This window comes from Anomaloglossus baeobatrachus, chromosome 1 (assembly GCF_048569485.1).
Source record: "Anomaloglossus baeobatrachus isolate aAnoBae1 chromosome 1, aAnoBae1.hap1, whole genome shotgun sequence".
Taxonomy (NCBI): domain Eukaryota; kingdom Metazoa; phylum Chordata; class Amphibia; order Anura; family Aromobatidae; genus Anomaloglossus; species Anomaloglossus baeobatrachus.
The window spans coordinates 264376604-264402108 of record NC_134353.1 but is presented as its reverse complement, the minus strand read 5'-3'; the positions used below and the strand labels follow the sequence as shown (position 1 = coordinate 264402108).

Genomic DNA, 25505 nt, shown 5'->3' with positions numbered 1-25505 from the left:
ACGGTCTGCGTTTTACCAAGGGGGAGTGTGATGCCCTGGACCCCAGGGGTCACAGAATAAGATCACATACACACACCCCCTCCCCTGGTCAGGAACACCAGTCAAACAAAACCCTTGTTGCCTCCCTCCAGGGTCTGATGTCCACACCAGGTGGGGCGGAGCCAGGCGGTTGACCTCACCCACCGAGGAGTTCACAGGCCTGGAGGCGGGAAGAGTAGTCAGTCAAGTTCAGGAGTTGAAGTGGAGAGGTGGTAGTGAGAGGAGAAAAGTCTGTGTGTGTCTGGGTCGGAGCCCAGGCACGATCAGCAAGGTCGGCAGACGGTGGTGGCCGTCTGCAGGAGTTGGTGGAGGTCAGCGGAACCGTAGGACCGGGGTCGGGCGGTGGCCCACCGGTACTGAATCGGGGAGCAGATTGAAGCCAAGCACCAAGGCAGGGTACTCAGACCCCGACTAGGCTAGGAGCCGCCGTAAAGGTCAAATTCTCTGATTGCGGTCTGGACCTAAGGGGTTCATTCCCAACCAAGTCCCGTCAGAAGGCAACAGCCCAGCCCATCCGGATAAAAGCCACCGCCAACGGCCGGAGATCTAAGGGCCAGCGCCTGCGGGCAAAACGGGCTCTCCCGACACGTACAAGCCGGGGAGCGGACTACCCGTGGGAAGCCATAGGAGTCAAACACACACACATAGGTGCAGGAAACGACAGCCACCATCAACCCGTCCGGGGAGAGCGAAAACACCGCAGCCGACTGTGGGCCCCGTCCATCCAGCCGTTTGGTTTACCAGAGACTCTGTCCTTGTCCACCTGAGTGAGTACACCAGTGCCATCCGGCACCGCGCTGCACCGCAACGTTGCACCCGCACCCACGCTGCCTCCCCGCATCGGCCCCTGCACCTATACCTACTCCCTACTCCCCAACCGGGGCCCCGGGACCAACAGCCCCTACCCACGGAGGGGTCAACACCTTAGCTGCTCTCCGCCATCGCTCCCGGGATCCCCTGTCACCAGCAGTGGTGGTGCCCACCATCACCACAACCCGTGGGTGGCGTCGCAACTGACATCCCACCACAAGCCTTCCCCCCCCTTTTCACTCGTGTGCGAGGAGGCGCTGCTAGAGCCTGCGGGTCCGGCCCCGTGCTCGAGCCACCAAGGAGCAGAAGCACCGGGCCCGAGCGCCAGCGATTCCCAGGTGAGCGGCGCTCCCAACCCCTCCGCCCGCGACAGTGCTTTAATACACACAAAAATAAGTTTCATTACAAAATGATCAGCTGTGTGGCCTCTAGTTAAACACAGCAGCTGTTCCCTAGCTATATTGTGTAAGGTCTATCATCTGCTACTTAAAGGGACTGTCAGCAGACACTCCGCCCCTTTTATTGACAAATCGGGCTTCATAAAGTCAGAGAAGGAAGGAGATAAATAAAAAACAAGTTGGTGGGAAAGTGCACTCAGGGTCGGGACGAGGGGTAGGCATCTGCCTCAGGCGCTACTTCATAGCTATCCAAGGGAGGCGTATTTCTGGGGGGGCATTGCCTGTTATTGCTGAATGCCTGCGGTCGCCTGTCCCCTTCCTCTGGCCGCAGGCATTCAGCACAGTGATGGCCGCAGGCCATTTTCTGCCTGCGCCCCTCGTGGCCATCGTTCCTTCCCCACACTCAGCACCACTCAGGATAGGAGCAGAAAGGCTGCAATCAGCTCCCTGCTCTGCCGGAAACTCCGGTACACGCAGGGGACGTCAGATAGCGCGATGTAGTGACGTCAACGTGCTATTCAGCGCCCTCTGCCATCTGTATGGAAGAGGAGATGGCGCTGCACTGAATGGGGAGCCAAGATTAGGTGAGTATAAACTTCTTTTAATTTTCTATTTTACATTTAATACAATGGAGCATATTGTACCTATCGCTTGAGGACAAAAGGGGTTATTAATGGGGACAAAAGGGGCTGCTATGGTGACATTACAAAAAGGAGCTGGCTAGGGGGACATAGGGGGCTGTTAAGGAGACATTACAAGAAGGGTGTGACTATGGGGACATAGGTGGGCTGCTGTGAGGACATTACAAGAAGGGGCTGGATATGGGAACATAAGGGGCTGCTATGGGGACATTACAAGAAGGGGCTGAGTATGGGGACATTACAAGAAAGAGCTGGCTATGGGGACACTACAAAAAGGGGTTGCTATGGGGACAAAGGGGCTGCTATGGAGACATTACAAGAAGGGGCTAGCTATGGGGACATAAGGAGCTACAATGGAGACATTACAAAAAAGGGGGTGGCTATGGGGACATAATGGGCTGCTATGGAGACATTACAAGAAGGGGTTGGCTGTGGAATCATAAGGGGCTGCTATGGGGACATTACGAGAAGGGGCTGGCTATGGGGACATAAGGGGCTGTCTATAAGGACATTACAATAAGGGGCTGGCTACGGGAACATTAGAATAAGGGGCTGGCTATGGGGACATTACAAGAAGGGTCTAGCTATTGGGACATAACGGACTGCTATGGGGACATTACAAGAAGGGGCTGGCTATGGGGGCATAAAGAGCTGTCGAATGGGGACTTTACAAGATGGGGCTGGCTATGGGGACATAAGGGTCTGTCTGTGGGGACATAAGGGGCTGGTTATGGGGACATTACAAGAGGACCTGGCTATGAGCTATAAGAGGCTGGCTAAAGGGACATAAGATGCTGGCTATGGGGACATTACAATAGGAGGCTGGCTGTGGGGATATTACAAGAGGGGAGTGTCTATGGGTTCATTGTACTGTATCGGTGACTGAGAGGTCATAATACTGTATGGCGTGCTTTGGAGACCATCATACTATATAATGAGGGGTTGAGGTGGACATCATACTGCATGGGGGGCTGTGATAGACATAATGTATATTGGGGGCTATTGTGGATATTATACTGTATGGACAGCTGTGGTGACCATCATAATGTATAGGAGGACAGTGTGAAGAAGGGATACAGTTTGGAGAGGACAATGTAGTGGGCAGGATGAGGTAATAATGTGACAAAGGGGCACAGTATGAAAATGGAGAAGGGGCAGCGTCAATTGGGGTCACAGTATGGAGAGAGGTTAGCATGGTGGGGGGACAGTGTAGAGTTATAGAGCGTGTAAGGGAAAAAAGTGGAGAGGGGACAGCCACAATATGGGCTGTGGTTCATAGGGGCAGGCAGTGTGGCATTTATAGATGGTAATGGCAGTCAGATGGTGGTTATACCTCATTAAGGCGGACAGTGTGGTGAGTGTAGCTCATTAGAGTAGACAGTGTGAAGACTATATAGCACAGGCGGCTTCTTGAGGTCATAATATGGACATATTTTTATGTAGAGGGTATTTTAATAAACACTCTTATTTTTAAAGAGAACTGTGTCGGGATGTGCCACAAAATACTGGAGAAAAAGGAAGTCGGCACAGAAGAGCTGTAGGTGTGAAAAGTGACTATGGCGTCTGGACAAGATAGAGATGAAAAGAAAGAATCTACTCAAAGATAATGTAAGATACCTGGATGTAAATGTTTACTTGTTGATACGGACTTTATATCATTAGTACTGTGGTTCCTGTATGGTCCGTAGTCTGATAATTACTTATAACAACTTTCAGCATCTCCTTACTATTGTTAAGGACATACTAGGAGTTATATCAAGCTTCATGACTTGATATTACAATTAACTGCTGTACTAAGTTTGATGACGTATTCATGTACTGATTGTGGCCCTGGTGATGTATTCATGTACTAATGATGGTACTGGTGTTGCATTTATTTACTGAAAATGGTTCTTTTGATGTATTCATGTACTGATGGAGATTCTGGTGATGCATTAATGTACTGATAGTGGTTCAGGGATGAATATAGATACTTTTCCCTGGTAGTGTGTAAAGGGTCTGCAAACAATAAATGATTCCATACCTAATTATGAAAAAAAAACTCACTGTTGAGACTGACCTCTAAAGTACACCACTTTTTTACTTTTGCTGGTATTTTTTTGTGCAACAGGTAACAATTCTAGAGGAAGTGATTATCAGAGCTTGATAGGACCCTTTCACACATCAGTTTTTTGCCGTCAGTCACAATTCGTTGGCTCAACAGATCCGTTGCAGATTGTGGAAAAACTGATGCGACAGATCCGTTTTTTTTTAAATAACTTGGAGCATGCTCAGTTACAAAAAAAAAACGATCCGTCGCCGGATTCCGTCATTTGACGGATAACGACAGATCCTGCGCCCATAGCTTTCCATTCTACCAAACGACGGACGGCGAAGGATCCATCGCTGTCCGATTTTTCGACGTAGACAAAAAACGTCCATTGTCTCTGTCCGACGGACAAACAATTTTCGACGGATGAAACATGAGGCCATCCGTCGAAATCCGTCGCTAATACAAGTCGATGAGAAAAAAACGGATCCAGCGGCATCAGTCGCCGGATCCGTTTTTTTCAAAATTCGACGGATTGTGACTGACAGCAAAAAACTGATGTGTGAAAGGGGCCTTACCTGACCCATCGGAGAGGAAGGGGTCTGTGTTTGGGGGCTCCTGTTAACTTAGCCTCTGACCTATTTCTTTACATGTGGGCTGAGAGTTAATATGGGGGACACACCATAGACTTTATCTGCCTAGGGCACCAAAATACCTTGTCCAAGCCCTGGGTGCACTTATATGTTGAGCCAATGTTTGGCCAAGCCATGATGCAGCAGACACTTGTACTTGTTTTTAATAGTCATTCTGCGTTCAGAGTGTCCCTTTAAACATCACATACTGTTTGTACCATTCTTCATGGTGATAATAACTCTCATAGGCCTTGGCATAATTGTCCAAAGACTATAATGCGAGTGTAAGCCAGGATTTAGACCAGCAAATAAAAAAAATCATCCTTTTTTCATTTGTCTGTACAAGAACAAATACAGCTTCCTATGTTAATAATGGGAATGTATGCAGAAAAATTTGAACGAGCCCTAAGGGTATGTGCGCACTAGACGTTTTTTTCACGCTGCGTTTTTATGTGCGTTTTTGTCTAAAAAACGCACCCGCGGCTAAAAAACGCGGCAAAAACGCATGCGTTTTTGCCGCGATTTGGTGCGTTTTTTGCTGCGTTTTTACTCACTGCGTTTTTAATCAGTGCACAATGCCATTAAAGATTGTTGATGAAAAAAAAAAAAAAGGTCTGATGTCATTTCCTTCTTCAAAATGTTCATTGTATGCAGGAGAGCAGACAGCTGCAGAACTAGTGTATGCAGGAGAGCAGACAGCAGCTGCAGAACTACAAGTCTCAGCATCCTCCATTCACTAGTGTATGCAGGAGAGCAGACAGCAGCTGCAGAACTACAAGTCTCAGCATCCTCCATTCACTAGTGTATGCAGGAGAGCAGACAGCAGCTGCAGAACTACAAGTCTCAGCATCCTCCATTCACTAGTGTATGCAGGAGAGCAGACAGCAGCTGCAGAACTACAAGTCTCAGCATCCTCCATTCACTAGTGTATGCAGGAGAGCAGACAGCAGCTGCAGAACTACAAGTCTCAGCATCCTCCATTCACTAGTGTATGCAGGAGAGCACACAGCAGCTGCAGAACTACAAGTCTCAGCATCCTCCATCCAGGACTGTATGCAGTTTTTTGCCCAAAAAGAAAAAAAAATGACATGGGCTTCGCCATATTTTTGTATGCTAGCCGGGTACAGAAGGCAGGTACGGGCTGCCCCCAACCCCCAGCTGCCTATTTGTACCCGGCTGGGAACCAAAAATATAGAGAAGCCCTTTTTTTTAATTATTTCATGAAATAATTTAAAAAAAAAAATGACGTGGGCTTCGCCTAATTTTTGAGTCCAGCCGGGTACAACTAGGCAGCTGGGGATTGGAATCCACATTGCAGGGTGCCCATGCTTTCTGGGCACCCCCACTGCGAATTGCAGTCCGCAGCCACCCCAGAAAATGGCGCTTTCATAGAAGCGCCATCTTCTGGCGCTGTATCCAACTCTTCTAGCTGCCCTGATGCCGGGTGGCTAGCTAGGTAATAATGGAGTTAGGGCTAGCTGTATATTATCAGCTAGCCCTAAGCCCGAAATTCATGGTGTCACGCCAATATTAGACATGGCCACCATGAATTTCTAGTAATGATAAAAAAAAAAACACAACACACAGAAAAATATTTTTATTAGAAATAAAACACAACACAATTAGTGACTCCATCTTTATTGAAATAAACCCACCTCCGCAGTAATCCTAGGTCAGGGTCCCACGCCGTCCAATCAGGATCCAATATCATCTGATCGGTTTGCTGGAAGGCAAAGCGATCAGATGATGTGTCAGGATCAAGTGCCTGAATCCCATCACACATCAGCTGATTGTATAAAAACCGATTATACAATCAGCAGATGCATCAGTAGAAAAAAAAAAAATACTCACTTATGTGCTGTGGTGATTACCGGCAGCTCCTGCAGCGATCGATTGGACAGGAGTATGATCCCGTCCCATCGCTGCAAGAGCTGCCGGTAATCAGCTGATGAAGTCCCCTGACAGCAGGATCAGCTGATAGCCGGCCGAAAAAGCCGGCGACACCGCGATCAGCTGATGCGTCAGGTGACTGCATCAGGTGATCAGCGCCAGGTCCTGCAAGCAAGGTCCTGCCCCGGGGAGACTGCACACAGCCAGAGCGGCGGTACCGGGAGGAGATGGGAGCGGGCATGGCACCGGGACCCTGCGGACAGGTGAGTATATATGACATTTTTTTTTTTCTACTGTTCACTTTGGCTTTCGCCGCTGCCTCCACCTCCCGCCCAGACATGGCGCCGCACGGAGCTGACATGCACAGGACGGGAGGTGAAGGCAGCGGTGACGGTACCGGGAGGATTCACGCTTCTGTGTTTACCAACAGAAGGAATCCTCTTCCTGTACACGTCACTGTAGTAACCACCCCTTGCGTTTATAGCTGCGTTTTTAGTCATAGAAACGCGGCTATATGCGTTTTTCATTGCGTTTTTAACATCTCATTGAATTCAATGAGTGAAAAACGCAGTGGAAAACGCAGAAATAATTGACATGCTGCGTTTTTGTGGTCACCACAAAAACGCAGCTAAAAAAAAACGCTGTGTGAGGACAGCACTTCTGAAAACCCATTGACATTGCTGGGGAAGCAATGTCACTGCGTTTTCAGCACAAAAACGCGGTAAAAAACGCCGCTAAAAACGCGGCAAAAACGCCTAGTGCGCACAAGGCCTTACACAAAGTTGAATTAATCTGTAATTTTTGCCATTTTATTATGGTTATATATATGACTTTAGGTATAGAATAGACATGCATAGATGTGCAGAATGCTTTTAAACCATGAAGCTATAGACAAGTATACTTGTATTTGTATTATATCTGTATAATAAGTGAAAGGTGTAATTATCCCCTTCCAGACGGGGCCAATTTTCAATATTTGCAGCTTATTTTTTCTACCTTCCTTCCAAGAGTCATAACTTTTTTTTTCCCCATTGACAGTCGTATAAGGGCTTGTTTTTGTATCACAATTTGTATTTTTTAATAACTCCACTCAACTTATCATTTAAAGGGAACCTGTCATGGCAGAGAACACTATTCACATGCAGATATAGGGATAATTTGCAGGTAACTAGCGTTAGAAAGGTGCCATATGGAAAGTGCAGCTGCTGGGAGAAAATTAACTTTATTCCTCCCAGGAGCCACCAGCATTTAGTCATAAAGGTGCCGCTACAATCATCGCTCACAGCAGAGGCTGTATGCACTTCCTTGGTGCTTTGAGTGAAAACTCCTGGTGTAGTGCATCAATGAGGAGACGGCTGTCAATCCAAGTGCTGGGCATGCTTACAGCCATCGCTCTCAGGATTGTGGGTGATGACTGTAGCCATGCCGGTTTGCCTCTATTCCTGAAAGCCAGCAGCTCCCAGAAGGAATAAAATTATTTTGTCCCCAGTAGCCACACTTTCAGTAGGGTGGCCAGACACGTTTTGTAACTCTAACCACTAGATGGTGCCCAGAATATAATGACACATAATTACATCTTATGGGAAAAAAGGCGCCAGTGGCAAAGTATAAGAGGAGATCAAAAGAGAAACACAGATGCCCATGAAGATCAATGGTACAAGTGATGTATGAATGACAACAGCAAAAGCAGCATAATCAAATGTAAAGTGGCAAGTGCTTTCACATAAAGGTCTGTGTCCCTGCCTGTGTCAAACGCGTTTTATATTTTTATCTAGTGGTCATTTTACATTATTATTGAGAGATAAACCGAATTCTCTTTGTGGATCTTATTGATTGACAACTATCTATTACCTTTTTTCGCTACCACTTTACTTATGCTATGTATGGACTCTGTGTTGTCACAGTTTTTGCGTCCTTACCATTGAATTACTTACTTCTACTTTTTATGGATATCTAATGTAGTGTTGCCTATATTTTTGACGTTCTTAATAAAACTACATTTTTTAAACTAAATAGGTCTTATTACTATTGTCTATTTTGGGGGTTATTACACTCTATTTTCTTGTATCTTAAATTCTAACTTGCATTGGGAGTTCACAACATTACATTTTTGGGATTATTGGCCTGTTACGGTTGCTGTGGCTCTGGAGACTATGTCCGGATTTCTTGCTACTGCACATGTGCAAGCGCTGGAGACTAAGTCCTATCTTGGAGCCATTGCACATGTGCGGGTGACATCATCGCTGACACGAAGTTACATGTCTCTGACACCTTCTAAGCTGATTGGCCGCTGGTCATGTGCTTATGACACGTGGTCACATGTCTCTGACACCTTCTATGCCGATTGGTCGCTGGTCATGTGCTTGTGACGCTTTACTCGGTGATAGGCCAGCGTGACATCATTGCTGTCATTCTGGCAGCGGATTGGCTCTGCTGTCCTCCATCTTGGATGAGGCACAGAGTCTATATAAGACCCTGACGCACGCCGCCCAGCGTTCAGTCCTCTTGGTTCATGCATGAGAGTAGACGCTCTGTGCACGTCCCTTTAGGCATCTCTCTGTCTATGCTAGGTGAGCGCTACCGGCAGGGTAGCGTTCTTATACCTTACAGCTTCGGCTGCGGTCCGTATCCTTACATCTTAGTGGAGCGGACATAGGCAGGTGCCTGAGGCAAATGGTCCGGCTGGGCCTTGTGATTCTACTCGTAGGTAGACGTTGCCGCTAGGGTAACGTTCCTTATACTGCGTCTGGCAGTTGTTCGTATCCTCGCACACTAGGGGAGTGAACATAGGTAGGAGCTTTGTGCGGCTTATGCTGCTGTCCGTCTCTTTTGCACCACTAGTGGAGCGGACCTAGGCAGGTGCCATATCTAGTGGTTCGTGTCCTCGCACACTAGTGGAGCGAATGCAGGTAGGAGCTTTGTGCGGCTTATGCTGCTGTCCGTCTCCTGGCACCGCTAGAGGAACGGATCTAGGTAGGTGCCATTTCACACTCACTGCTTTTGTCTCTGTGACCATTAACAGAGATCATACCACACACCCTCCAAGTAAGGGAGGAATTGCTTTATTTTCTAATTATATTCCTCTGTGAGTTAACAGAGGTATTGCACTCTGCACTTGTGCTATTATTATTTACAGTTGCACACTTATATACCCCTTATCCTCTGCCATAGTCTGCAGCAGACTCTTTGCACGGTGGACCCTGACTGTCTGATATTCCTTTGGGTTTTATTATCAGACAGTCCCCCGTAACAGGTCCCTTCTATTGTCCACATTTCAGTTTTTTTCTAAATTCAGTGTATGTTCTATTCTTTGTATTATCATGATTGCAGTATAATGTCACATTAAACACTTGGTTGTATTATTCTCAGTGTTCTGCAGATTGTAAAGATCTAATAAAGCTCAAAGGGGATTTCCATCCCTGGGAATCTGGGAATTTTTTGACAAGCACTTCATCTTGCCAAAAGCTAATAATATGTAATGTACACACTTAGGATTTGGCTGTTTGCCATTTTAAGCCTTCATCATGTGATCAAAATTATGAGGTTTGCATGCTTGTGGTCCCGTGTCATCTAGATTTCATATGGTACTCACGTGAAGACCGCTTGAACTGGCAAGTAATATACACACTCTTAGGACTTTCCCCAGGGCTGGACAATCACATTAAGATTTTTTTTTCTGAGAACTGGATGAGTGGATTCTTGTAAATGGTGGTATACCACAAGGTTGGAGTGGGATTTATGCAGCGTCTCACTGTGGGAGTTTAAAGGGGTTTTCCTACAAAGTTAATTTTTGTAAACAGATCTTGGAATAATAATAAGTTCCACAATTGGATGTTTAATAAAAATGCTTCAGTGCTGAGATAATCTCATAAATGTGTCCCTGCTGTGTACTGTGTAATGGCCGTGTCTGACCGACCGTACAGGGACATGATCTGATCATACCATATCCCCAGGGCAGGGGAAGATGCAAAAGAGTATAAAGACATTACCGCACAGGATCCCAGCTAATTCTTTTTGTGAGGTAAAATATTTCCCTGCCTGTTTTAAAAAGTGCTTTACCTAAAAGAAAGAATTATTTGCAATCCTACTTTTTTATTTCCTCCCCGGCCCAGGAGCTGTGGTATGATCAGACCATGTCCCTGTACGGTCAGACACAGCCATTACACAGGGGGCACACATACTGTATATAAGATTATCTCAGCACAGGAACAGGTTTTTTTTTACACATCAAATTGTGGAACTTATTACTATTCCAGGATCTATTGAGTCAAATGAACTTTGTGTGAAAACCCCTTTAAATTAACCTATGTGGTTGTCTCTGACTAGACTTTTTAACCCCTTTGTCCAGAATTGAATTCTTTTGCCCTGTGATGGCATTTCTCAGTTTGCTTGCTTAACCGAGGTTGACACAGGAACACAATTAATTTAAAAGTCCAGTAGGTTTATTTAGCCACTCATAAACCGCAAGCCAGGAACATAGCATGAGCCTTCCTTTTCGGCTTTACAGGAACATAAATATAACACAGTACGGTATTACAGTCCACAGCAGCTACTTCCATTTACTTTTTTGCAAAATAAAAAAAAGTATGATTACTTTTCAGAGCGCTTGTGGCATTTATTTATTTAGTGCTTGAAAATAACTGGTAGCCACACATAATATTGACACTTTGGGCACAATTTGGCCATTTTCACTTAGGGGTGTACTCAGTTTTGTTGTCAGTGGTTTAGACATTATTGGCTGTGTGTTGAGTTATTAAGAGTGCACATTAAATTTACACTGTTATACAAGCTGTACACTATAACAGTGTCCTATCTTCAGTGTTATCCCGTGAAAAGATATAATAAAATATTTGCAAAAATGAGGGGTGTACTCACTTTTGTCACATAAAGTATTATAGCCAGGGGGACTGACTGCAAAAGAAAAGCCAAAAGGGACCTCAGTGCTCTGCCCCGATTGGACCTCAATGGTCTGATTGCTATGGCATCTCCTAGCTATACTGTATGTAACAATGTTATGTGATGGAAATACGACAGAAAGTTGATAGAAACACTGAGAAAAAAATACTTAGATTTTTTTCTAAACATAAAACTACAATTTTCGGCCCATTACAGACACTACCAGGCCTTCGCTATACACGTATCTATAAAGATAATACTAGCGCTAAACCCACTATACCTTGATTGGCCGCTAGATACTGGCAAAATACCCTTACTTTGCCAAAAGAATAAGTATAAAAGTGAAATAAAATAATAATTTTATAGTAATCTGTGCCACTCCAAGTTATTAAAAAAAGGTTATAAATAGGGTAAAATAGAGTAAATAGACCGAAAGGAAATACTTAAATTTTTAATTTTTTGTTCTTTATTTATCCACCAAAAATAGTTATAGACACTCAAAAAACTATTAAAATCAATTATTTGATAGAGATCAATAATTAAATAATGCGCATATAAAATTTTTGTGGCACAGCTACAAATAAAATATACAGTACAGACCAAAAGCTTGGACACACCTTCTCATTCAAAGTTTTCTTTATTTTCATAACTCTGAAAATTGTAGATTCACATTGAAGGCATCAAAACTATGAATTAAAACGTGTGGAATGAAATACTTAACAAAGAAGTGTGAAACAATTGAAAATATGTCTTATATTCTAGGTTCTTCAAAGTAGCCACCTTTTACTTTAATTACTGCTTTGCACACTCTTGGCATTCTCTTGATGAGCTTCAAGAGGTAGTCACCGGAAATGGTTTTCACTTCACTCGTGTGCCCTGTCAGGTTTAATAACTGGGATTTCTTGCCTTATAAATGGGGTTGAGAACATCAGTCGTGTTGTGCAGAAGTCTGCTGGATACACAGCTGATAGTCCTACTAAATAGACTGTTTGAATTTGTATTATGGCAAGATAATGCAGCTAAGTAAAGAAAAACGAGTGGCCATCATTACTTTAAGGCTATGTGCGCACTAGAAATGTGAAGTTTCTCAAGAAAATTTCTTGAGAAACTTCTGCCAGTGAAAGATTTCCGGACCTGCGGAAAAAATCCGCATGCGGATTTGCCGTGGATTTGCCGCGGATTTACCGCGGATTTACCGCAGGTTTGTCCCTGCAATAAATAATAAAGATAATCGATAGACAGATAATGGATAGAGGGAAAGATGGATAGATGAATAGATAGATAGAGGGATAGATAGATAGATGAATAGATAGATAGATAGAGGGATAGATGGATAGATAGATAGAGGGATAGATAGATAGATAGATAGATAGATAGATAGATAGATAGATAGATAGATAGATGAGAAAAACCTATATAATGTTCCACCTCCCTGCATTTTCTAAGCTGGCACCCTTTAGTGACTTTCATGTGGCACTAAAGGGTGCTTAGCCTTGTATTTAGCCATAAAATAAATAAATAATTAAAAAAAAAACGACGTGAGGTCCCCCCATTTTTTGTAGCCAGCTAGGGTAAAGCAGACGGCTGCAGCCTGCAGACCACCAGGCAGGTAAGTAGATAGTGACTACCTACCTGCCCTGCTGTCAGCCCCTCTCCCCCGGCTCAGAGCGACCATGTGACTGCTCCCACCGTGATATTGCAGCTTCCTGTGATGTCATGACGACTGGGCTTGCGCTTATGCTGCCTTGTCGACAGGCATCACAGCTGACATCATGTAGCCGCCCTGCTGGGCGGGTACATGGTGCCTGAGTCCCCGCCCCCCCTCTCACATTCCATAGTTCAGGGGCCTCGCTGCCTGTACGCTGCATGCAGCCTCCATGCTGCTGGCGGCGTGCAGGCAGTGGACCCCTTGCTGAACACTGCCTGTGCTGGGGTCGTGCAGTCAGCGCTGTATATCAGGTGATAGATTCCTGGGCGCTCTACAGATGGGAGCGCTGTATACAGCGATGATCAGCCGCCGGCCATTTGGGTGCATTGCAGCCATTTGGTAAATTCAAAAAAGTTCATTTTTTTCTCATTAATGTAATGTACACTCTACAACACATCTTGACAGAAAAAACAGAAATGCAGAAGTTTGTGCAAATTTTTTAAACAAGAAAAACTGAAATATGAGACGGTCGTAAGTATTCAGACCCTTTACTCAGACACTCATATCTAAGGGTACTTTCACACTTGCGTTGAACGGCATCCGTAGCATTGCGTTGTGTGACGCATGCAACAGATGCGTTGCATATAGTGGCACAACTGATGCTACGGATCGTACAAAATAACGCAATCCATTATAGGTTTTTTTCCTTGACTTTACACATCTGGGCATGCGCAGTTGTGTAAAGACGGATGCGTTAACGGAATCCGTCAAATGACAGATTCTAACGGAATCCGCCACCATAGGCGTCCATTATAAAAACAACGGACGCCAACGGATTCCTGCAGGTTGCTTTTTTTGACACTCCGCAAGGCGCAGAAAAACGCTACATGCAGCGTTCCATCCGCCCGGCGGTCACTGACGGTCAGCGACAAAACAACTGATGAGCCGTGGGGCGGATAAAACGCTAGACCATCCATTGCTATTCGTAGCTAATAGAAGTCTATGAGGAATAAAACGGTTTCCTGCAACGGTTACCATAATTCCTCAAGGCTGCAGATAGCAACGGAAGCCGTCCAACGCAAGTGTGAAAGTACCCTAAGTCACATACTGTCCATTTCCTTGTGATCCTCCTTGAGATGGTTCTACTCCTTCATTGGAGTCCAGCTGTGTTTAATTATTTGGTGGAAAACTACTGTTTGGGCACACGGCAGAGCTTGGAAGGTAATGAGCACCATATGACTTTTTGAACGCAAAAATAGTGGCAATCGATAGTGGATGTTATGTTGCTTTTGGAGAGTCCCTGACGTGTCTAAACAATGGAAAACCCAAGTGACCCCATTTTAGAAACTAGACCCCTCAAGGAACTCATCTAAATGTGTGGTCAGCACCTTGATCCCCCATAATATGGCGATACCTAATATATGGTGGTAAACCAGTTTTCAGACACACTGATAAGCTTTAAAGAGAACCTTTCACCACTTTTTTGCCCTATCAGCTGTGGCCACCACCAGTGAGCTCTTATATACAGCATTCTAACATGCTGTGTATAAGAGTCCAGGCCGCTGTGAGAACATAAAAATCACTTTATAATACTTACCTACCGGTCGCTCGGTTAGCCTAATGGGCGTCTCCATTCTCCGGTGCCGGCGCCGCCTCTTTCAGCCATCTTCGTCCTTCTTCTGAAGCCTGTGTGCATGACGCATCTACGTCATACACACTCGCTGATCCTGAGCAGGCGCACTACAATACTTTAATCTGCCCTGCTCAGAATGCCGGCGAGTGTTGATGACGTCGGACCCGTCATGCACCGCGGCTAGAGAAGAAGGAGCATAAAGATTGCCTAAAGAGGCGGCGCCGGCACTGGAGAACGGAGACGCCCATTAGGCCAACCGAGCGACCATTAGGTAAAAGTGTTTTTTATGTTCTCACAGCAGCCTGGGCTCTTATATACAACATGTTAGAATGCTGTAAATAAGAGCCCTGTGGTGGTAACCACAGCTTATAAGGCAAAAAAATGGTGACAGGTTCCCTTTAAGGGCAAGGAGTGACTTTTTGGAGCGCAGACTTGGATAGGCACCATGTTGCATTCGGACAGCTCCTGAGGTGCCAAACAATTGAAACCCCCCACAAGTTAGTCCATTTTGGAAACGACACCCCTCGAGGAATTATCAAGGCTCATAGTTATAGTAATGATGTTAATGCTTTTGGTTTTACTGTTGCACAAATTAATAATGTGATGGTATGTGTAAGATGTGCGAAGTACATCAGACTATAAAAGGGTGTTGTGTCAAGAGGCTAAAACCAAATTCTATCATGAATGTGAAGTAATCCTTAATGCAAAGGCCATGTTTATCAGGTCAGGTTTCACAATGGTAAATTGTGTCCTTTCATATTCCCCTATTGGAGTATACTCTGCAGCTTTTCTGTGTTAACCTAGTACAATATTGGCACCATTAGTTTCAGAAGTACTTGGACCCGTGCCTTAATGACTGATAAATATTAGGGTGTTGATCACTCCCTCCTGAAACTGAAGGAAGCTTTGTATAGCAATCCACAAAACTTTAACATTTTCCCTCTTGGATTCTCTTATTGATGACCAGGGTAGATTCATTTTAGACTAACTTTTCTTAAACTAAAAATTGCAAACTTGGTATGCACAATAGCTAATTGGTATCTCCCAAATAAGGATCAGTTTCTGCCGATGGGGCAGTACAGCTCACTATGGTCTGGTATCAGAGACAGGAGCCAACTTAACTCGGTCACCGCGCAAAATACGCGGTGACAAGAACTTTTGGCACGATATATGTACGGTAGTTTGCGGGAACGCACTTCACGCAGCAGAAATCCTGAAGGGGTTAATGCTAAAGCTGTTTGGAGGCAGCAGAAATGAAATGATGTAAGAATGGGAAATCAATCATAACCAAGGTTTCTTGTTTTGTTTTGGTTTTTTTTTTTACCTTGGAAGCAAAACATTGCTAGACCTTTTCTTTTTTTTTGTATCTGCAATTAAAATACATGCCTTATCCTGCCAGGAATGCAAGTCACAAGATGCTGAATAATATTTAATAGGGTTTTCCAGGAATAACACACCCTTCAGCCTATCAGATACCAACTGGTTAAAATAATAGAAATGTTACTAAAAGAGAAGAGCGAACTTGATCGGTAAAGTTTGTAGGGTCATACCGAACATGGACTTTAAAAAAAATAAAGAAAAATCAGTGTCTGAGTTTGAATGCTTTACATACGCGGACCACCTGTTTGAGCATCGCTGTGGTCGGGAACGCTTGGTGCTTATCCCAGTGCGAGCCGCTTGCAGTCTCTGAATGGCTCTCACTGGAGGTAACAATAACGCCCACCCCCGAAAATGCTCTGTTTATGGCTGGCTATATGTGGGTGGAAAGACAAACTGCCAATCAGTGACTTCCATTGGGGCTCAGGATCTGGGATCAGGTTCAGGTCAAGTCCGGATCCCAAACTGAACTTTATCTAAAGTCCTGCTGAACCCCGAACTTCCATGGGTCTGCTCATCTCTAGCTACTAACCCTCCACAGGTATAGCACTGCTCTTGATGACTATTTAGAGACTCAGCTGACTACAGCATACATCACCAATCAGTGAGCTCAGCGGCGGCTCTGGCAATGTGGATGTGCCGCCCCTGCAGCAGTCGAACCGCTAGGATCCGGGGTCTGCTGTGGCTCGAGGGTCTCCGTACCCGGGGGCTCGCGGCCACTTCAAATGCAAAGGGGGTATTTAGAGGGGATAAGAGTTCGTGAAGCCACCCGTGGTTCGCGATAAGGCGAGTACCGCCGCTGCCGATGGGAGTACCCGGGGAGATGGAGTGGGGCAGCCAGATGACGTTCCCTCCACGGGTAGGGGAGGCCCCAGGAATCTGGATGATAGAGGTGTAGGGGAGCGTGGTGCAGATTGGAAGCAGGGGAGGACAGCGTACTCACTCAGACAGTGTTGGTAGTGATGCGACCGCAAAGCAGATTCCGACACAAAGGTAAACCAAGTCTCTGGGTGCCGCTGCCTCTCTGGGGGAAGCTCGTCCGGGAGTCCGCTCCCTTTGGTGTTGCGGTTGGTTGGTACCTTGCCTCCATGCACTAGTGTTAGATGTTCTGTGTGACCCATCGGCCTGAAGCTTTCAGGGTCCCACTGCCCACGAGTAGGTAATAAAGCTGTGCTCTCGATGGCTGACACTTGGGATTTCAGTGGGCTTCATAAGCTGGAAAGCCCTATCCCCCTTGTTGTGTTGATGCCTTCGATCTCTGAGCTCTTGGGGAAAGTTCATAAAGAGACTATCCTCCACAGGTTAATTATCAGGTTGCGTGAATCTACTCCCTGATCTAGGGTCCAGTACCCCGCTGTCCTCGGTACCAGTTCGGTTACTAGGTACTCCGGTGCCGACTGTTCCCCAAAACTAAGCCTGGCACCTTTCTCCAATACCCTGCAACCGGGTCTCTGACTCCTTCGGTCCCAAACCACCGTCTGGGACCTAGCCAACGTCTCCCAGGGAGCTCAAACTCCCCCTAGCTCCTCACTCTCTGAGGGCTATCACTCAACTAACTCTGCTCCTCCTGTGACGCCCTGGACTAGCCAGGTAGTCACAGACAGGCCCTTGCACAAACACCCGTACCCTAACAAGGTAACAGCAGCCAACCTAAAAACCCTGAGTCACCCCTCTCAGATCTTGACGTTCACACCAGGGGGCGGAGCCAGGTGGTTGGCCACGCCCACCGAGGAGTTCGGATAGCCTGAGGCGGGAAAAACACAACAGATCTGTTAGGAGGGAGAGGAGAGTAGTCTAGAAGGAGTAAACGTCTGTCAAAGATCTGGGTCGTAGCCCGGATACCCTGTGGCCAGGAGGCAGACAGTGGTTGCCAACTGCAGGAGCCGGGAAGACGGCTGGTGGAACCGTAAGGGACCGGGACAGGGTAGTGGCCCGCCGGTACCGAACTGGGGAACCGACTGGAAACCGAAGCACCAGGAGAGGTACTCAGACTCAGAACGAGGCCCAGAAGCCACTGGACCGAGTCGAATTCACTGATTGAGGTCTGGACCTTAGGTTCTTTCCCACCCAAGTCCCGACTGAAGACAACAGCCCAACGAGGGGGATAGAAAGCCACCGCTCAGGCAGAGAGATCCCACGGACCAGCGTCTGCGGGCAAACGGGCTCTCCCGACACACACAAAGCCGGTGAGCGGACTACCGTCGCTGAAGCATAGGCAGTCACAATCTACAAAATGAGGTGCAGGAGAAAGGCGGGAACCACCGAACCGGGTGGGGGACCAGACGCAGCCGGCTGTGGGCACCGACCACCATCTTTTTGGTTTACCAGAGACTCCGGTGTATCTGTCATAGTGAGTACAACAGTGCCCTCGGGCCGCGCACCGCACTAACACGCCCACACCTCGCAACCACCGGGCCCTGGGACCATCACCCCCTGCCCACGGAGGGGTCAACACCAGGCTGCACAACACCGTCCCCGGGAGCCTAGTTAACGGCAGCGGTGGTGTCCACACTCACCACAACCCGTGGGTGGCGTCACGAACTTAAATCCCTAAACACCATGGCCCCGGCAGTGAACCTCCCCACCGAAGACCACACCCCCTCACGTAGCGCCAGCTTCCCTTCAGAGCGACATGACCCCCGGGTCCAGAGGCGCTCGAGCCACCAACCAACGAGCCCGGATCCGAGCGGCTCGGCTGCCAGCCGAGCCCCGGGGTGGTACACTCCCACCAGTCTGTCTGACCCATAGGTGGGTGGCCCTTTTCCAGCTAAACCACCCACCGGTGTGCCTGACAGGGTGTGGTGTGAGGTGTGACTAGGATTTGGATGCTGATGGAGCAATACCAAAAGTTAGGATCCCAGAACCATGGGGGGGTTGAGTCCTGCACCAAAAGATAAAGCGTGCAGTACCCTGTGAAACCCCGACTAGTTCAGGGGCATCACATGGACATACAGCTTACTGAGCAGACAGACCTCTGTTGCTCCGAAGATAGTAGATGGCTCTCACAATATCTCAATTATTCAGTGACCTGATTGGAGGGGATTGTCTCCTTTGCTCAGTGTCAATCAAATGGTTAACAGCGGGGACCAGAGCTTCCGCTGATCCCGCTATAGTTCAGAAGCCTGCTCTAAGGACCAGAACGGATAATTACAGCTTCTCCTTAAAGCAGAGAAGAACCAGATAAACGTATTATGTTGTGCTAAAATTGGGTTTCATCAGAAATCTGGCACTGTTTGCCTTCTTTGTCTATTACTAGTGACAGAATGAGATAACTGAGAATCCATCAGTGAGCCCGCTATGACGGTCTGAGAGAGTTTTATATCTTTTTCTGAGCTGTTATTGAGGATTATATGGCCATAGACTACATTAAGGTTCAATATGCAGGAAAACAAAGTTTATAAAAGCTAAACGCTGTAATATTTTTAATGAAACCCAGTTACAAAAATTATTTTTAGCCTCAAATACGAGCATTTAAAGGGGCAGTATTGCACAACCATCCTTATTCCAATCATCACTGGGCGGTGCAGTATTTGGCCGTGGCCACAATACGGTTGATTGCACTGCGCTTCACAACTGGGCACATCTGCCTGTCACCGGGAACAGCTGATTGGCGGGTGTCAAGTATTTCATGCCCACCGATTGGATAGTGACCTGTCCTAAGAATAGGTTATCAATGGAAAGGTCCAGGACAGCCCCTTTAAGTAAACTGTACTTAGTAAAGGAAAAAATGTCCCCAAAGGTCGAAAATCCCATCTGCCCTGGTATAGACACGTCAAAATACGCCGCTGCAAACTGATGGGATGGTAAGAAAAAGACACACAGCGCACAAGTAATAAAACACTAAAGACTGAACCGTGTAATGTTACTGTACTCACAGAATAATGGCAATGTGTCATTTATATAAAAGAAAATACAGAATTGCAGAAGTTGTTGTTTTCCCACCTAAGGCCAGAACATAACATATGTACATTACATGGCTGCCTCTTCTGAGAGGTGGAGGGAGTAATATCCACCCTGTACCGGGTAACTATAACACAGTGGGAGTAATAAGCAGTGTAAATGACTAGTAGTAATGAAGGATGACACTACCAAGAGGTGTAAATGGCAGTAATAATACTGCCAGTGATAACGATAGTACTGCAGACACTGGGAGTTATAACGACTGTAGTTGTCTGTCCTGCGATGACGTCACAGGGGAATTCCTGACTGGAGCCGGAAGGCTCTGTATACATCAATGTGGGGGATATTGGGGGAGGGGCGGCTGACGCGTCCATGTGTGCCGGAGCAGAGGAGACAGTGAGGGTAACACAAGGGTACGTACTATTAGCTGGCAGCACCGTCCTGTGCCCGTCCACGGCCCACACCGCACTGGAGGAGGGCGGGAGGTGTGACTGGAAGAGGCGGGACCCGGACTGACACCGAGCGGCGGAGACACAGTCAGTCACAGATGGCTGAGCGGAGTGCGGAGTGGAGTGTCACAGCAGGTGAGTGCCCCGGGGATCGTCCTGTGTGCGCTAGTGGCCCTGTATACGGACCACCAGTCCCGAGTGCGGCCCGATAGCCCTGTATACGGACCACCAGTCCCGAGTGTGGCCCGATAGCCCTGTGTACGGACCGCCAGTCCCGAGTGCGGCCCGATAGCCCTTTATACGGACCACCAGTCCCGAGTGCGGCCCGATAGCCCTGTATACGGACCACCAGTCCCGAGTGTGGCCCGATAGCCCTGTGTACGGACCGCCAGTCCTGAGTGCGGCCCGATAGCCCTGTATACGGACCACCAGTCCCGAGTGCGGCCCGATAGCCCTGTATACGGACCACCAGTCCCGAGTGTGGCCCGTCAGCCCTATGTACGGACCGCCAGTCCCGAGTGTGGCCCCTTAGCCCTATGTACGGACCGCCAGTCCCGAGTGTGGCCCCTTAGCCCTATGTACGGACCGCCAGTCCCGAGTGCGGCCCGACAGCCCTATGTACGGACCACCAGTCCCGAGTGCAGCCCTATGTACGGACCACCAGTCCCGAGTGTGGCCCGTCAGCCCTATGTACGGACCACCAGTCCGGAGTGCGGTCCGATAGCCCTGTATACGGACCACCAGTCCCGAGTGTGGCCCCTTAGCCCTATGTACGGACCGCCAGTCCCGAGTGTGGCCCCTTAGCCCTATGTACGGACCGCCAGTCCCGAGTGTGGCCCCTTAGCCCTATGTACGGACCACCAGTCCCGAGTGCAGCCCTATGTACGGACCACCAGTCCCGAGTGCGGCCCGACAGCCCTATGTACGGACCACCAGTCCCGAGTGCGGCCCGACAGCCCTATGTACGGACCACCAGTCCCGAGTGCGGCCCTATGTACGGACCACCAGTCCCGAGTGCGGCCCGACAGCCCTATGTACGGACCACCAGTCCCGAGTGCGGCCCTATGTACGGACCACCAGTCCCGAGTGCGGCCCTATGTACGGACCACCAGTCCCGAGTGCGGCCCTATGTACGGACCACCAGTCCCGAGTGCGGCCCTATGTACGGACCACCAGTCCCGAGTGCGGCCCTATGTACGGACCACCAGTCCCGAGTGCGGCCCTATGTACGGACCACCAGTCCCGAGTGCGGCCCTATGTACGGACCACCAGTCCCGAGTGCGGCCCTATGTACGGACCACCAGTCCCGAGTGCGGCCCTATGTACGGACCACCAGTCCCGAGTGCGGCCCTATGTACGGACCACCAGTCCCGAGTGCGGCCCGATAGCCCTATGTACGGACCACCAGTCCCGAGTGTGGGGCGCGAGCCCTATGTACGGACCGCCAGCCTCGAGTGTAGCCCATTAGCCCTATGTACGGAGTACCAGTCCCGAGTGTGGCCCGTTAGCCCTATGTACGGACCACCGGCCTAGAGTGTGGCGAGTGAGCCCTGTGTACGGACCGCCGGTCCCGAGTGTGGGGCACGAGCCCTATGTACGGAGTGCCAGTCCCGAGTGTGGGCCGTTAGCCCTATGTACGGACCGCCGGCCTCGAGTGTGGGGAGTGAGCCCTATGTACGGACTAGGCCTGTGGCTGTGTGGAGCTGCCATATGTGCTGTACCCCGGCACTGCTCACTTGCCCCCTGCACCACTGTAGGCTGTCTGGATTGTAGAGCCATGTGACAGAATTGAAGGTTGTTACTGTGCTCTAAATTATCCACGTCAGTTCTGGAAGGTAATCCACTTCATTATTTTATCAGGATTTTCTTGCATTTCCACGTAATGATGACCATATTTAATTTCCTTCATTATTTTTTTTTTTTTTTGCCTTTTAAATTGATTTTTTTTTTTCATCAAGTAAAAATAGGCTGTAACTTTTATTGTCGGTTCAACTGTTTGTTACTGTGGCATTTCGGGTCTGTGCGCGCGTTGTTGTGTTTTCTCGCTAAATATTCGCCGCTTGTTGTGCTTTATTATCCTGGTATCTGTATATATTTTCCTTTTTAATGTGATGGAATATACATATTATTTAATAAATGATATATTGTATCCTTATATAAGTGTGTTATTCTTCTTTGTAGGATTTATCATTGATTTATTTGTACTCACCTTTTTATCCTTTTGTGGATTGGTATCTGATATACTGTAGTGCTGCAGCTTGTGTACACAGCATGGTTATCGTGAAACGAGTGTTTGTATAAAGCTTATTTCCCAATTCTCTTGCAGTGTAAATGCCCCTTAAGACATTAATGCAGCAGGGTTTTCCCCATGATTGTTGCTATCCGCATAATTCTGGAGCATTTTGCTTAGTAAATGTGTGCACGGTTGGAAGGTATTTTCAGTTTTGTTAAGAATTGACATTCTGCTTCTTACAATTGCCATAAAACGCTTTTTGTGAACATAGACATTTACAGTTTGTGTTAAGTTTTTTTTCAACCCACAGTCCATCCACCGAGGTTACGTCATGCCTGGGAATTTCCTAGCTGCTTTTTATAGGGTGGGTGATAACTTTCCCCATCCCCCAACACAACTCTGAGCTCTATATTTTGTGTAAAGGATTACTATAGTGGGGCAGTTTCCTCCTGCTAAAGAAGTCATGTCAGCTTGTCTGCTAAATAATACTTGGAAATGAGAATTATTTTATGATCATAAAAAACTCTTTTCACACTGTGTTATCCCCTGTTCACTAGTTCCATCAGGGCTTCCGTCTAAACCCCCCAGGATTCAGATGTATGTGCTGCGCCGACGGGGCCATTGACTATAATGGTGCAGACTGAGTCACGGAGTGCTCTCCCCTGCACCATTTTCGGCCATGTACACCTCCTAGAGGGAGATTCCTAGAAGCCGTATACCATGTCTAGGTGTCCGCCTCCAGTAAGTGTATACAACAAAAATAGTGCACGAAGGAGCACACAGTGACTTCGTCTGCACCATTATCAGGGCCGTATTTGCCACTAGGCACCCGTGGTCCCGTGCCTAGGGCGGCACGTTGCGGGGGGCGGCACTTTCTGGTAGCAAAAAAAATATATATATAAATTTTTTTTTTTTTTTTTACATCCCCGCCCCCCGTTCCTCCCTCCGTTACACTCGGCTGTGTTCTGGGGGGGGGATTTTGGGAGGGAGGAGAGGCGCACTTCTGCTGTCTATTTAAATACATGGCGGGCGCCAGGCATAGTGAGCTGACTAACCCCGGAAGTTCCATGGCTTGCACTTCCAGGGTCAGAGGCGCGCGGGCGCGACAATCAGCTCACTAGCCCGTGCTGCAGCGTCCAATGCTGCAGCTGACACACGCCGCGGAAGAGGACCCATCTTCAGCTGGAGCAAGCCAGAAGAGGAGCCAGCCAGAGCAGGGCGGCGAGCACAGGAGCAGGTAAGGCAGAGGCAGAGCCTAGAATGTATGGGCTCCTTACAGGTTAGTTGATGATGGTTGCAAATTGCGATGCCTCTTTTTGTCCACTGTAATCATGCAAGGGGAGGCTGGGGGGAGAGAGGCTGAGGCTGGGGGAGGCTGGGAAGAGAGGGAGGCTGGGAAGAGAGGGAGGCTGGGAAGAGAGAGAGGCTGGGGGGAGTCTGGGAAGAGAGAGAGAGGCTGAGGCTGGGAAGAGGGGGAGGCTGGGAAGAGAGAGAGAGGCTGAGGCTGGGAAGAGAGAGGCTGAGGGGAGGCTGGGAAGAGAGAGAGAGGCTGGGAAGAGAGAGAGAGGCTGGGAAGAGAGAGGCTGAGGGGAGGCTGGGAAGAGAGAGAGAGGCTGGGAAGAGAGAGAGACTGAGACTGGGGGGAGGCTGGGAAGAGAGAGGCTGAGGCTGGGGGGAGAGAGGCTGAGGCTGGGGGAGGCTGGGAAGAGAGGGAGGCTGGGAAGAGAGAGAGGCTGGGGGGAGGCTGGGAAGAGAGAGAGGCTGGGGGGAGGCTGGGAAGAGAGAGAGGCTGGGGGGAGGCTGGGAAGAGAGAGGCTGGGGGGAGGCTGGGAAGTGAGAGAGAGGCTGGGGGGAGGCTGGGAAGAGAGAGAGAGGCTGGGGGGAGGCTGGGAAGAGAGAGAGGCTGGGGGGAGGCTGGGAAGAGAGAGAGGCTGGGAAGAGAGAGAGACTGAGACTGGGGGGAGGCTTGGAGGAGGGAGGCTGATGCTCAGGGAGGCTGGGAGGCTGATGCTGGGGGAGGCTTGGAGGAGGGGGGCTGGGAGGAGGGAGGCTAATGCTGGGGGAGGCTGGGAGGAGGGAGGCTGATGCTGGGAGCAGGGAGGCTGATGCGGGGGGAGGCTGGGAGGAGAGAGGCTGATGCTGGAGGAGGCTCATGCTGGGGGAGGCTGGGAGGAGAGAGGCTGATGCTGGAGGAGGCTCATGCTGGGGGAGGCTGGGAGGAGAGAGGCTGATGCTGGAGGAGGCTCATGCTGGGGGAGGCTGGGAGGAGAGAGGCTGATGCTGGGGTAAGCTGGGAGCAGGGAGGCTGATACTGAGGGAGGCTGGGGGGAGAGAGGCTGATGCTGAGGGAGGCTGGGAGGAGAGAGGCTGATGCTGGGGTAAGCTGGGAGCAGGGAGGCTGATGCTGGGGGGAGAGAGGCTGATGCTGGGGGAGGCTGGGGGGAGAGAGGCTGCTGCTGGGGGAATGGGAGAGAGGGGCCAATGCTAGAGACAGAGGACAAGGGTTGAGGGATAGAGCAATGACAATATCGATGGGGGGAGTGTAAGGACTCAGAATAAGAGGGGGGCAGCATTGGGAGCTCATTATGGAGAAGGGGCAGCATGTGTGGGCTCAGTATGGAGTGGAACAATGTAGGGGGAGTCAATATCAAGAGTGGGGTAGTGTGTGTGTGTGTGTGTGTGTGTGTGTGTCTCAGCATAAGCGTTAGTGTGGTGGTCTTAGTATGATGAGTGGGGCAGCATGGAGGTGTCATTATGGAAAAGAGGAAGGCAGCATTAGGAGCTCATGGAGAGGGGCAGCATGCATGGGACACTGTGAGGAGGGGCAGCATGCATGGGACACTGTGAGGAGGGGGCAGCATGCATGGGACATTGTGAGGAGGGGGCAGCATGCATGGGACACTGTCAGGAGGGGGCAGCATGCATGGGAC

The 25505-nt window shown here is 48.5% G+C and overlaps 2 protein-coding genes across 2 annotated transcripts in view; one reads left to right on the top strand and one right to left on the bottom strand.

Annotated features, from left to right (window-relative positions):
- The window catches only part of ALPK1 (alpha kinase 1), a 256482-nt gene extending 236080 nt beyond the window's left edge, over nt 1-20402 (bottom strand). The window contains exon 1 of the mRNA XM_075349404.1: nt 20315-20402. The gene's annotated coding sequence lies outside the window, so the exon portion shown is untranslated. The remainder of the gene's footprint in view (nt 1-20314) is intronic.
- TIFA (TRAF interacting protein with forkhead associated domain) overlaps nt 20260-25505 on the top strand; it is a 29110-nt gene continuing 23864 nt past the window's right edge. Inside the window, exon 1 of the mRNA XM_075349427.1 lies at nt 20260-20477. Within this exon, the coding sequence (XP_075205542.1) occupies nt 20441-20477 (37 nt within the window). The 5' untranslated portion in view covers nt 20260-20440. The remainder of the gene's footprint in view (nt 20478-25505) is intronic.